Below are 13,030 nucleotides of genomic sequence, written 5' to 3'. Positions count from 1 at the left end.
ACTGAGTCCAAACACATTAGAAAAACGTTAATTAATTATTGCCAGTGTGGAAATTGGCTGGGCCTTTTACTGCAACATTTCTTTATGCTAAACACTTATTAATTCAACGTGATATTATTACAAACATAGATCTAATAGTGAGAATATTGCTGACTATGTATCTATACAACGTCTTTCTTCAAAATAAATGATGTTGATTTACCCATTTATACAGGTAGGTGACTTTTATTGGATCAGATTTGGGTTGGGACCTCGATCAAGCATACTACAACAGGAGGAGGTGGATCCCAGTTAATTTAAATGTATGGCAGCAGCTCTAAGCACTATGCTGCTATATTTCTTAAGATGGAGTCAAAAAAGCACTTTCCAAAACTGTGAACTACAAAGAATATGTATTATACTGAGAGAGTCAGACTTTTGTTCTCTGAACAATGGACTGTCATTCTAGCCTTCTATTATGATATAAAAAACTGTGACCATAATGCAAAACATTCCAGTTGTAGTTCAGCTGTTCATTCTCCATGAGCAGAACATGAGATAGGTGTAGAATCGTGACCACGATCATACGCAACACTGTTTGGTGGCTCAGATCAGCAGGTCGCCCTGGTACCTCACAGCTCTGTCCTGGGTTTTGGGTTTGATTCTGGCTTAATGTGTATAGTGTCCATGCTTTCCAGGTGTTCTGGTTTCCTTCCACAGTCCAAATACATATTTGAGGCAAACTGGTGATCCTAAATATCCATTAATAAATGTGTGAATGTTTACTCAGGGATGTCAGTGCAGTGTAGCTAACACTCTAAGTCACCATGGATAAAAATGACAGATAAAGAAGAACATGCAGAGGGACAGGGGGTAGTGTAGTAATGAGAGCTGCTGCCTTTGGATCCAAAGGTTGCAGGTTCAATTCCCCACCTCTGGCTGTGATGCCCTTGAGCAAGGTACTTACCCTAAAATTACTCAGCTGTATAAATGGGTAAATAACTATAACCCTGACATTACAAGTGGCTTTAGAGAAAAGCATCTGCTAAATGAATAAATGTAAACATTATGTCAGGTTAACACTCATTGCCAGCTGCTGCTTCACACTTGAAGAACCTAGGACTGTATCCCTGCTCCTGCAGTAATACCCTTGCTTAAGATACTTTCTGTGAACAGATAAGAGTGAAAATTACCCAGCTGTATAAATGGGTAAAGCAGTGTAAGTACCTTAGTGTAAAAACCTCACAGTCACATGTCATGGTTGGATGAAGGTGTGGTGGAATGGTAGCACAGTAAGTAGGGCTGCTGTCTCACAGCACCTGGGTGGTGTGAGAGGATGTGGGTTTGATCCCTGATCAGTCTGTGTGGGGTTTGCATGTTCTCTCTGTAGGTTTCCTCCCAAAGACATGATGTTCAGGTTCCCCTAGTGTGTGTCAGTAGTAGAGAGAGTGTGTTACACTGATGTATGGATGAGTGACCCAGTATAAGTAAGTGTATCTAGCAGTGTAAGTCACCTTGGTGAATAAGGTGTGTGGGCTAATAACACTACATAGAATTTATTGGAAGTTGCTTTGGAGAAAAGCATCTGCTAAATGAATTAAATGTACAAGACAACTTATTCGTATGCATCGTCCAAAAAACAAAGAAGAGTGAACTCATTGCTGCTTATGCCTTGATATGCCCTCATTATACGTAGGACGTGCGCAGGCTAAGTATTACAAAATAAACAAGAAAGGTGAAGCTAAGATTATTATTGTTATTATTATTACGATTATTATTGTTATTATTATTGTAATAATAATAACAATAATAATCTTAGCGTCACCTTCAGTTTACCAAATACAGAGTATTATTTTCACAATATAACATATTAACAATATATAATATTGACAGAGCTGAGGGGTTAACTCCTTTACATCAGAAGGTAATAATATAAAATATGCCACGCAGGCGTTATATCAAAACAACAGAACTGCAAGTTGAGCCCTATTCGCTGAAGTGGACCTTCCTCTGTCCAGCCTCGCGCGGTGTGGATGGGAAGTGGGGTGATCCCGGCTCGTTTAACGCGGGCACGGGCGGCCATCAATCATCTTGTGCGAGACCCCGCCTGCTCTTCGCTGATTGGCTTAATGATCCGCGCATCGGTGACGCAATCGAGAGGGTATTTAAATACGCGCAACCACTTGAAAACGCGAACACATCAGTGGGGGGATGGTGGTGGGCGTTATAGTGTGCTTCTCTTCGTGTTTGTCTGAAAAAAGAGTCTATCTGTAAGCGAAAGATAAGGTCTCAGCAGCAACTCATCCGTTCTTCTGTGTGTCAGTTGGGAGTATTTGTATTGCTGTATTTTCTCCACCTTGGGAATGAGAAGTCATAATGTGGTTCTTCAGATGGTTCTTCTGAGCTTCACTTCTGGAAATACCTACAGTTAGAGAAGATCTGATCGAAAACCAGCAGATCAGACTATCATCATACAATCGTTAGACCAGAATCAGACCAAAGACCACCTGGCCATCTAACCAAATCTGCAGGGGTTGTTCCTTCACCTGGACACACTTTCACTCCACGTGGATTGTGTTTAATTCATCTCCCTATACCTGAGATCCACCTGCCACGACGGCCAGGTGAGCATCATCTGTGTTTTTGTTGAATGTTCTTCTTAAAGGTGCCATTATGTTGAGTACAACAGCTGTATGTTCCCAGGTGTTTATTGCTAATATGTTTTGTTCAGAATTTATACAAATAAAGGCAATATAGGTGATATGATACAGTGAGTTCCATATATGCTCATGCTCAGCCCTGAAGACTGCCTTTCTGAAGTTTGTTCATCATAACTGCCCACCTCTAACTGGAAGAGGAATCCCCCTGTTACACATTAAAAGTGGCCTCACAGTGCTTTGGGGAGTGCTAATTAAAAACAGTCATCCTAATGAAGCAGAGATGTGTGCAGTTCTGCCCCTGGGGGCATTATTAAATGTGACGGATGGGTGTCCCATCTTCTGGAGGATGGGACTGATGCTGGCGGTGGCGTGGGAGCCGTTTCCACATCAAGAGCTGTTGTATTGTCCAGTTGACCTGACTTTGACTCTCCGAAACACACAGCCAGGTTCCACCTTTGACCAGATGAGAAGATGATGTGGTGATGGGATGATGAGATGGACACGGACACATTTCTGCAGTAACAGCCCTATCGCAGACCTGACAGATGTTCACCGGGTGTAAACTGGAACCTTTATTGGTTTGCTATGGTTCCCAAAATCTGTAATATGGCTCCTACCTTGTAGTTCAACTTACACTATTTTCTACATCCATCTGTATTTGTATACATTTGAAAGAAAATTACATTACTTAAGTTATAAGATGTCTTTGCTCCACTATATTATTATAACAATGAGTGGTAAACTTTCTTAATGGCTGTTGATGAAAAATTTGAGGATTGTATGGTTACCAAAGTCACAGAAACCTATTATGAAAATTAAAAAGATCCTTTCTGTACATTCTGTCTTTTGAGTTACAAAGATTTATTTAGATTAATGAAAAGTTTAAGGACACCGCTGGTCTTTCAAGCACCATATGGTTCCATTTTTCTTTGCTCTGGAGGAAGTTTTCAGGCTCTGCTGAAACAAATGAGAGAATTATGTAACCTCTGAAACTGATGCTAAAATAAAAAAAAAGTTTTAAGTAGGTTGGAATATTTCCCTGTGCCTTAGAACACATTTAAAGTGAGAGGACCAGTAGAAGTGCAATTCAGAAATCTAAGCTTACTCAGTCTCACTTTTTAATAACTTTCAGAAGTGAATGGCATTTCAGACATTTCCAGTTTTTTTTTAATGTATTTTAAGGTTATAACTGCAGATGGTCTTTTTCCATATTTTTAAATGGCTCAGTATTTAATTAGTCTTACTTTGCTGTAGTCACCACTGAGAAGATATGTTCCTTATTTGTTAGTCTAAACATGAGGCTACATTGCCAAAGTATAAAAACTTCTTGGAGGTAATGAAATGTAGGGAGGAAAAACCAAGGGTGTCCAGGCTGTCTGGCTAAGTTGTTTTTGCACCCCCCCCCCCCCCATGAATGGCGTCCCTTGTGAAGGACTGCAGCTGCTTGCTGACGGTGGACCCGTGCTTCTCCAGCAGCCACGTTGGGGTAAAGAATGAGACACGGGACCAAGGGGTGTGAATGAAATGGGGCACAGGCTGTCTGGCAGTGAGTCCACAGAGCTGGGTGGAGCGCATGAGGACAGTTGTGGAATGGTGGTTGATGGGCTCAGAATTTGGCCAGATGGTCCCATGTCCTTCAGCCGAGAAAAGCCTCTTGTAGTGTGCATTTGGAACAACCTACTTGATGCAAACTTTTAGTTAACAAAGTGCTGCAGGTGGATGTGAGTGGGGGGTTGTCATACTCTTTATTCCAATGGATCGAGGCATCTCTGGAAAGCTGTGAGAAGGTTAGAGAAAATAGGTGTGATGTGTCTTTGTCCAAAGTCCAGAGACTATCTTCTGCACCTCTATAATCATGTCTCTTTAGTATAATGAGTGGCTGCATGTGATGGGCTCTGGGTGAGGGACTGTTGGGTTCAGCAGTTCCAGAACATTGTTGGGAGACACCCAGGAATGCACTGTCTCTAAAATAAAGCAGAAGGACAGGACCAGAAAGGACACTTGCATACTAGGCTGTTAATGATGCTTCAAGAACTGTCACACTATCAGGAGTATCATTATCAAGCATGTTGTCACACCAAAAGTCTTAGGATGTCATCCAGAATCCTTTGACTACACTGCCATTGCATTGGGGATTTGTTTTGGTACTCGACACAAGGCTGAGGATCCACCACTGAGATGATGTCGAGAACAAAGGATGTGACTCTAAGGTCCTAGGTATCCAGGCACTGATGTGTGCAGTAGATCATACACATTCAAACTCATATTGCACAGACATTCTCAGAGAAGTGTCATTTAGAAGTGGGGTGTCTTCCGTATGTCTTAAGGATTGTGTGACCTCTCCAGAACGTCTTAACACTGTTTTCAACAAAATATTTGAGCTGTGGTGATAGTGACTTTAGATTGTAGGTGGTCCTTGACTTGCAACAAATGAGACTTACAATCACCTGGAGTTACAATGACCATCCTATAAGGGATCACCTGTATTAGTTTTCATAAATTCCATCCTCTAGCCAAGTAATACTTGCCCTAACTAATGGGGCAGAGTTATGATTAAGGTTGTTTTCGGTCAGTTGTTTCTCTTTGCCCCGGTGGGTCATGTTTTTTTGCTTTGGAAGAGTCTGTGTCCTATAAAGCCCTAGGGTGGGTTGTTTTCCTTTTCTGGGATATGCCTGAAGCCACAGTGGCTAAAATATTAATTATAATGTGCCAAAATAGTGTGCTCAGTTCAGTGAAGTTTGCAGACTTTTTCATGAAGAAGTGGTATTTTGTGTCTTTGAAAGAGTGTCTTGTTCAGGGGACAGCGTCTTGTTTGTTGGCTGGTGAATGAATATACTGTGAGATTTTCATAGTGAAGACAAGCTGTCAGTGGAGAATCATTCTTAGCCTCTGAATGTTGGCTATTACTCCAGTAACACCTCAGCCAGGTGAGCCCAGGTCAAGGGACTGGTGATAATAGTCTAGATGTTTGGAGGTCCTTTTTGAAAAGTGCCCCCTTGCTGTGAAGAGGAGGAATGGCAGGAAATGATAGCCTGCTGTTTGATTGGAAATCTTAATGCAGCTGTGAGGGGGAGTTTTTTTTTTTTTTGGAGAATGGGAGTGTTCAAAAGGTTTGCTTTCTCTGTGGTATTTCACACCCTGGGGTATCTAGTTTGAAATAGAGGAAACAGGAAAGCTGCGTTGTCCCTACACGGCACCAACCCTGTGCGTGGGAACATTTTCTACCAGCTGGTACAAGGCCATGGGCCCATTAAACCTCCCCCTGTGGAGACAACTCTAGGGTCACAGGGGGCTTCCTGTTACTGGTCTTCATTGACCCGTCCAATCAGAAACCCCTTGGCGGTCGGTATTGATGACCCTTGGACCACTCTGAGCCGTGCCTGTGTGTTTTCCAGCAGGGCAGTAAAGAAATTCCATAGTAAAGTGAGTGGGAGCCTCAGAGGACTTTCCAATTGCCACATTATGCCACCTCTAAATTTGCTGACACAATTTCAATATTCTAACAAAATTGCACTTTGTCTGAATTTGCAATTTCATTAATTTAATGCAGATTTATTTTTGAATGTTGAATTTTAGGTTGAGTACCCTGTTCAATGGTAATATACTAGGACTTGTCCTGGGACTTGAACAACCATCAGGTTAAAAGCCATGTCCTTAAACTTTATGCACACTGCTGTCTCAGTTACAAACATGTTCAGTCACTATACATGCAACATATGTGCTTAGGTAGAAAGTGGTATTCAGTTCTATTCGTGGAATCTTTCTAGCACTCGGGTCCTCTCAAATCAAACCCAGATGGCTATGGCTATGAAGAGCTTTGGGGAGATGTTCCTGAACTTTAGTATTAATACATTAGGAGTTCGATGTTTATTGTGTTGGGCTGAGTTAAAGTTGGTAAAGCTGATAAACAACCATTAATAAGGCCTCAGATTTATAAACTTGAGGATAACACTATTATGTTGAGGGCAACTTGTGAAAAATCCCAAATGCTGACGGACCACAGCTAATATGGTACAACGATGCTGTATGGCATAGTCCTCGTAAAAAGGGCAATAAAATCAGATAATCTCCAGATGTGTTCTAAGTCCATTCAGATTTGAATGGAATAAAAATGCGGATTTCCACTGAACAAGGGCTTATGCCGCAAGAGACAAGCTAAAGGCATATAGGGTCTGTAATTAGCATGGAGCTCGGCTCCTGTTTGGTAAGACGTGACATGATGTCATGATATCAACAGATGTTTGGCCCACATGTAGAAGTGTCCTGGCTCGTGTGTGTGTGTGTGTGTGTGTGTGTGTGTGTGGGGACATTTGGATTCTTCTTCTGTGCAGTTCCACAGAGAAGAGGTCCAAGGTGGCGACTTGCATAAAATTATGACAACATTGACAGTTCACGGTAGACCCAACCTCTTCCCTGTGTCCACCACTGAAGATCATTGACTTAATTGCAAACAAATGGAAGCTGTACCACATGTAGAAGAGCAAAGTGAAGGCTGGAAAAACTCATCTTACCGTTCTGTTATTTTGTTCTTCATCTTGGGTCCAACAACAACTTTAATGTAAAACTTCACAAACACTGAATTCGGTGTAGCTGGGGACTCTACTGGATATAAGTTTCTGCATTCAGAATGAGAATTAAGATCTTTATAAACATACAAATGCATGCCAGCCTAGATGAAATACTTGCACATAATTTTAGCGGTCTGGAGAAAATGTGGTCGGTGGCTACAAGGATGGGGCCTTGGTGGAAACGGGTTCTTACTGGATTCTTATTTAAACAAAGAGGTAAGACTGGCCCACTTTTGTTTTGCAGACCTACGATGGTGCACAGTCGGGTGGAGTCGGCGTCGGCGTCATCTGTGGCGGTGGCAGGGGGTGGTGGCACTCCCACAAGGGCGTGCGCAGGCTGTGGGGGTCGGATAGCAGACCGCTTTCTGCTGTTCTCTATGGAACGCTACTGGCACACCCGCTGCCTCAAGTGCTCCTGCTGCCACGCTCAGTTGGGTGAAATTGGCACCTCCTGCTACAGTAAGGGGGGAATGATCCTCTGCAAAAACGACTACATCAGGTGAGCACGAGTGGAGGATCTGCAAAGGAATTTGGGTGGGGCAAATGATGGGTAGGAGGAGCTAAGGGTGATTTGAATGGCTGAATGATGGGTGGGAGGTGTGTGGGTAGAGCAAATAATGAGTAGGAGGAGCTGGAGACTGATATGATTAGTTGAGGATAAGTGAGGAGTTGGGCAGTGGGGCAAAGAGACAAAATTATGAGGGGAAAAAATGTAAATGATCCAAATATATTTCAAGAGGCAAAGAGTTAAGAGTTGTAGTTACCCGAGATTGTAAGGGTTATATTTGCCCAATGACTGGGGCTACTAATAGGGTGTTCCTTATATGGACCTGAAAACTAGTTTTGCCAAATCTTGCTCTCAACCCCCCTAAAAAGGTATTCTGCTTAGAAAAAAATTCTTTTAAAATTTGACTCAGTCTGGATTGCATTTAGGGTGTGCTCAAGGCGTACACATTATAATGTGCAATTTTGCATACTGCAGAATTGGTATCATTATAAATTCTATGCCTTGATGTACTAGCTTACTTTGCTTACTTATAACTTACCAACTTACTATTTTGCACAAAGGCAGGAAGCGATGTCACACTTGTCAGTCATTTATTTTGCTGAAAAGCCTCTTGATATCGTCAGTTTGCTACTTGATTTATTTTCCATAATTACCTGTCATTGGTTGAAGGACTGACAAATAACCACACAACCAGGTTGTTTTATTTACCATTCTTCTTTTAGAACTGTTGGAACTGGTGGTTCTGTTTCTTGGAGGTGTTCCTTGACAAGAAACTAGTGTTACTGTTTTGGGCACAGTTGGTGTTGAGGTCCTTGAGCTAACAAGACCGAGACGACCAATAAGGCTGAGTAGTGTCTTATAAGGACGAGACAATTTCCCTCCACTTTTTCTCTTTCCTTAATCTCTGGTTCTGGCAGTCATTTGCTCTTTGTGCACAGCAGCTCTTTGCGGGTGCCATCGGTGGACACCTGCATTTGTACCTTCATTGTCACCGGTCGGCTGGACGCGTGTATCTCACGGCACATTCGAGCACGTACAACACCGGCGATGGAAAGGGCAGCGCTCCACCATGATGGTGGAGGCTGGAGTTCGATAAAAGGACAGAACATTAATTAGCGAGAGCAGAGCTCCGCTCCCAACGTCTCTGATTAAATTACTGTTTGGATTAAGATCAAAAATTCATTACTGCTTGCAGCCAGAACTGGGACAGCGATAGGGGCAGGGTTGGGGGATGGAGATGAGGCGTCAGCCAAACCAGCCTGGCCAGTGCCACGCTCAAGTGGGTGTAATTGCAGTTTTTTGATAAAAGCGGCCATAATGATTCCTATTTAAACATCACCCCCCAAAGGGGTTAACCCTTGTTTGTCCAGGTGTTCGGAGCCACGTAGGACGTAAGCATAAGGCCCTGTGCGTCTGATTATGCCATTTTCTTAACGAACTACATAATAAAGGGTTGCCTTTGTGAAAATGCATCACTGAAAATTTGCTTGGCTTTCATCCCCCAAGCCAATTAAAACCCTTCACAAGGGCTGGAGGATGAGATCCAGTGATTTTAATCACAATTCTGCTCTAGTTTGTCCCTCGTATTGGTGGTGATGTGTATGATAAGTGTTCGCAACAGGAACTGTCCTAAGGTTGACTTTTGGATCTGTTTGCAGTTGACGTGGAAGGGGGTCTGACCGTCCCCCATGATTTTTAAATAAGCGGTCGTGTCCAGGAGGACTGACTGTTTGTTTGACCTTTTGTGTGCCATCACCAGACTGTTCGGACACAGCGGTGCATGCAGCGCCTGCGGACAGTCCATTCCCGCCAGCGAGATGGTGATGAGGGCGCAGGGCAACGTGTACCATCTCAAGGTGAGACTGTCTTCCACCAAGAGGCCTCCCGCATGAAGAGGGACAGATGCTGGGGTTTTCAATGTTCTGGTGGAAAAAGAATGAGGTGACAGATTCACATGTACCTGAACCTGTCATCTTGCATGGTCGATTCCACAATTGCTTGTGTGTTTCATTTCATCAACGCAGCAACAGCAGTGTGCATTTTCATGTTTATGTACATTTCTATCTTTCAGTGGTTTTGTTACAGCAATGCTGGCTAGATTTCAGCAACTGATCAGCCTGCAATTATGAGTACAGAGTAAAATATTATGTAAAACACTTGGATAAGGTGTAGCAAGTTGCCCGAACTTCCTTGTCTCTGCTCCATCCAGATCCAGACATCTCTCTTGTCTGTCTCCTAGTGCTTTGCATGCGCCACCTGCAGAAACCGTCTGGTACCGGGCGACCGCTTCCACTACGTCAACGGCACCATCTTCTGCGAACAGGACCGGCCAGGCAGCGCGTTGCTCAGCAGTCACCTGACCCCTCTCCCTGACCAGAAGGTGAGGAGGTCAAGATTTGGCTTCCGTCAACCGCAGTTGCTTACCAGGCATTGAATGAACTTGGATGTAGGTCTTTGGAGTCTAGTGTTCAAGGCTAAAATTGTACTGTAATATGTAATTACAAATTACTAAGTCTTCTGAAATGGTTATACAGAACCAGTGAAAAGTGAGTACACTGGGGCAGCCTGGGTAATACCTATATGGGAGGAACAAGTGTCCTACATCTCTGGCAACTGCTGCAGAAATTCTGGATAGATACAGTGCTTCATTTCCTCATCAGTCTGGTTAATCAAATGCTTTGAGAACAAAAACTGGTTTCGCACAAGTGTACTCACACTTGACATAGATACTATATGTATCTGGGTTTTGTTTTAAAGGCATTCAGTCACTGATTGGTGCAGAATTTTGAGTAGTGTGGTGTTACTGGTGGCAAGCCACACTGCTTTTGGACTCTGGTTAGGTCCCACCCCCTACTGTAGTGCCCTTGAACAAAGTACTTAACCTGAATTAATGAAGTAAGAAAATAATTCATCTAGTTGTTGGTGGATAAATCATTGCAGGCAGCATAACACTAACTCACATGTGAGAGAGCCATCAACTAAATGAATAACTGTAGATGTCTTATTGTGCATGGCAATCATAAATTTACTACTTGTGTCCAGGTCTGCTGAAGGGATAGGAGTGAAACCCCCACCCCCCTTCACCTGTATCTTCACCCCCCTCTCTGGAAACGTCCAAAGGACTGGTAACGTGACCATTCCACATCGCCATAATAGTGACCTTGTGCAATCAGGGTAATAAGTTGTTCCTAAGCTGGACTTCTGCAGGAAAAGCATCAGCTGAAGAGAGAGGAAGGATTTATGGAAACCTGTTAATATTTTTAAACGTGTGCATACATGGACACAACAAACAGCGAAGTAGACAATGTATGATGGTGATGGAGCAGCAACCAAACTAAAGGTTCCCCTCACTGAGGTGACTTGCTCTTGCGTCCCGTGGGAGAAGCGTATTGTTCCTGCGTAGCAGAGGATTGTTGGAAGAGATGGAGACTGCGGACCAATGAGAGACCGCATCTTCGAGAACCGGTCGCAGAGTTGTCTCCGTCGGTCATACGTGGGTCGAACACTTCCTGGGAGAAGCACAAACCTCAGTGTTGTTCTTTCTCACGTTTTCTATCCAGCCACAGCAGAACAGCATCATTCTGCAAAGGAAAAGGACTTGATGGTATGCAGAATTCCTGTATTTTTTTTTCTTTATTACTGTTTGGTCCTTTTGTTTTACCAAAAATTATACATGTTATTTAAAACACCCATGTTGTTTTTGGCAAGATGGTCTTTATTTGCCTCTATCTGGCAATTGTTATTAAATAAAACAGAAATGTACTTGAATAGGAGAAACTAGTCGCAAATCTTATGGCCTGTTCTGTACATTTCCAGGAGATTGTTCTCGTTGATGATGGATGGCAAAGAAATAGCTCTACCATGTCTTAAAATTGGTTTTATAGGTTTTAGTAGAAAGATGGAGACAAACCTCATGGAAGAAAAAAGTTTGAAATGACGACTGTAAATAGTTTTTTTTTTTTTTTTTTATGCTAATGTGACGTGTGTCCAAATACGGTTTGATTTTTATGTCTGTGTTGCTTCCAGTTTTCCGGTGGGAGTCGATTCAAAATGCTGTAAAATGGCTTAATGAAACATAACAAAAATAATAGCAATGATTACAGTGAGTTGTGTATGTGTGTTTGTGCATGTGTGGAATCTCTTCCCAAGAGGGGACCCAGAGTCTCATTTCACCAGAGCTGGAATTCAGCTTCTGCTTTCACATGTCATATGAGTGATTTTGACAAAAATTCCCTTTTTTCTACTGGCATCATGTGTCACATAATTTTAACAGCGTGTAAATGGGCCCGGCTCAGCGATGGGATGAAAGGACCAGTGCCCTGACCATTACACTCATCTTCTCTAATTGCCTTTGTGTCTCTGGCTGCTGTGGTGGTGACTTTGGACATAATTTTTCCAGTCCAATGTTTAACAGGTTCCAAAATATGGATCGCTAACATACAGAGACTCATCGATGTATGATTTTAAAAAGAGGGAGGCATTTTAATCATTATCGTGTGCTTTAACCCCCTTTCGGTGGTGTTTCGTCTGTTAATTTAACACCTCAGTGGCTGAAAGACATCTTGTCCTGTAGTCTCGAGGTATTTTCTGCCAGACTGATTTGTCAACTCGTTGTCTTCATTTGTTCAGAGTCAAATCCCGAAATGAGGAGTGAGAACGGCATCCAGGTGAAATCAGCATTTTGTTTCATTCGTTTGTGTGATTATGAAAATGGAAGCACGATTCTGGGCGATGGAAGGTGTCTTTTTTTTTTTTTTTTTTTTTTTCCCCCCCCCCCCCTCTTTTTCTCAAGGTTTGTTGACACTGTGGTCCTCATCCCAAGCCCTTGCAGAAGGTCACAGAGACAAGAGGACGGACGGCCCTTATGAGTTTTCGGCTGGGAAAACCACACTGTACATTGTCTTGATCTTGTGGGAACGGAAACCTGGATTCCTGTTACTGCCCACCTTTCAGTGGATACCCCCTCGTGGGAGATGGTTGACAATTGAGTCTCAAAACCCAACCAAAATGCCCATATGTTAACCATAAATCAATTTATATTTTATCATATGAAAGTGGCTGTTGGAGAAACATTGTCACGCCTATTGCAGTTTTCCTTGCTGCAGACATTTATCATTTGTGCAATATTTGGGTCAACATTAATTAAGTTTTTCTTTGTAGACCTGGGGGATTTTGATTAATATTTCTGCTCATCGAGCTGAGTCTTTTAAACTGTAATTAACCCAGCTACTTGTTATTTTCCTGTCTTGATTAAAGAACCTGATTATATGCTGGATTTTTTTTTTTTTTTTTGTATTCACTGGAAGGACACAATG

The 13,030-nt window shown here is 42.6% G+C and overlaps 1 protein-coding gene across 1 annotated transcript; it reads left to right on the top strand.

Moving 5' to 3' along the window:
* The first annotated feature begins 2,197 nt into the window (after positions 1-2,197).
* Positions 2,198-11,647, top strand: lmo4a (LIM domain only 4a). Its single transcript, XM_018732869.2, has 5 exons — positions 2,198-2,603; positions 7,452-7,706; positions 9,475-9,571; positions 9,955-10,095; positions 10,758-11,647. The coding sequence occupies exons 2-5, from the start codon at positions 7,459-7,461 to the stop codon at positions 10,764-10,766; spliced, it is 495 nt and encodes a 164-aa protein (XP_018588385.1). The 5' UTR covers positions 2,198-2,603; positions 7,452-7,458; the 3' UTR covers positions 10,767-11,647.
* Positions 11,648-13,030: the final 1,383 nt, after the last annotated feature.

This window comes from Scleropages formosus, chromosome 6 (assembly GCF_900964775.1).
Source record: "Scleropages formosus chromosome 6, fSclFor1.1, whole genome shotgun sequence".
Taxonomy (NCBI): Eukaryota; Metazoa; Chordata; class Actinopteri; order Osteoglossiformes; family Osteoglossidae; genus Scleropages; species Scleropages formosus.
This window is presented reverse-complemented; position numbering and strand designations above follow the sequence as displayed.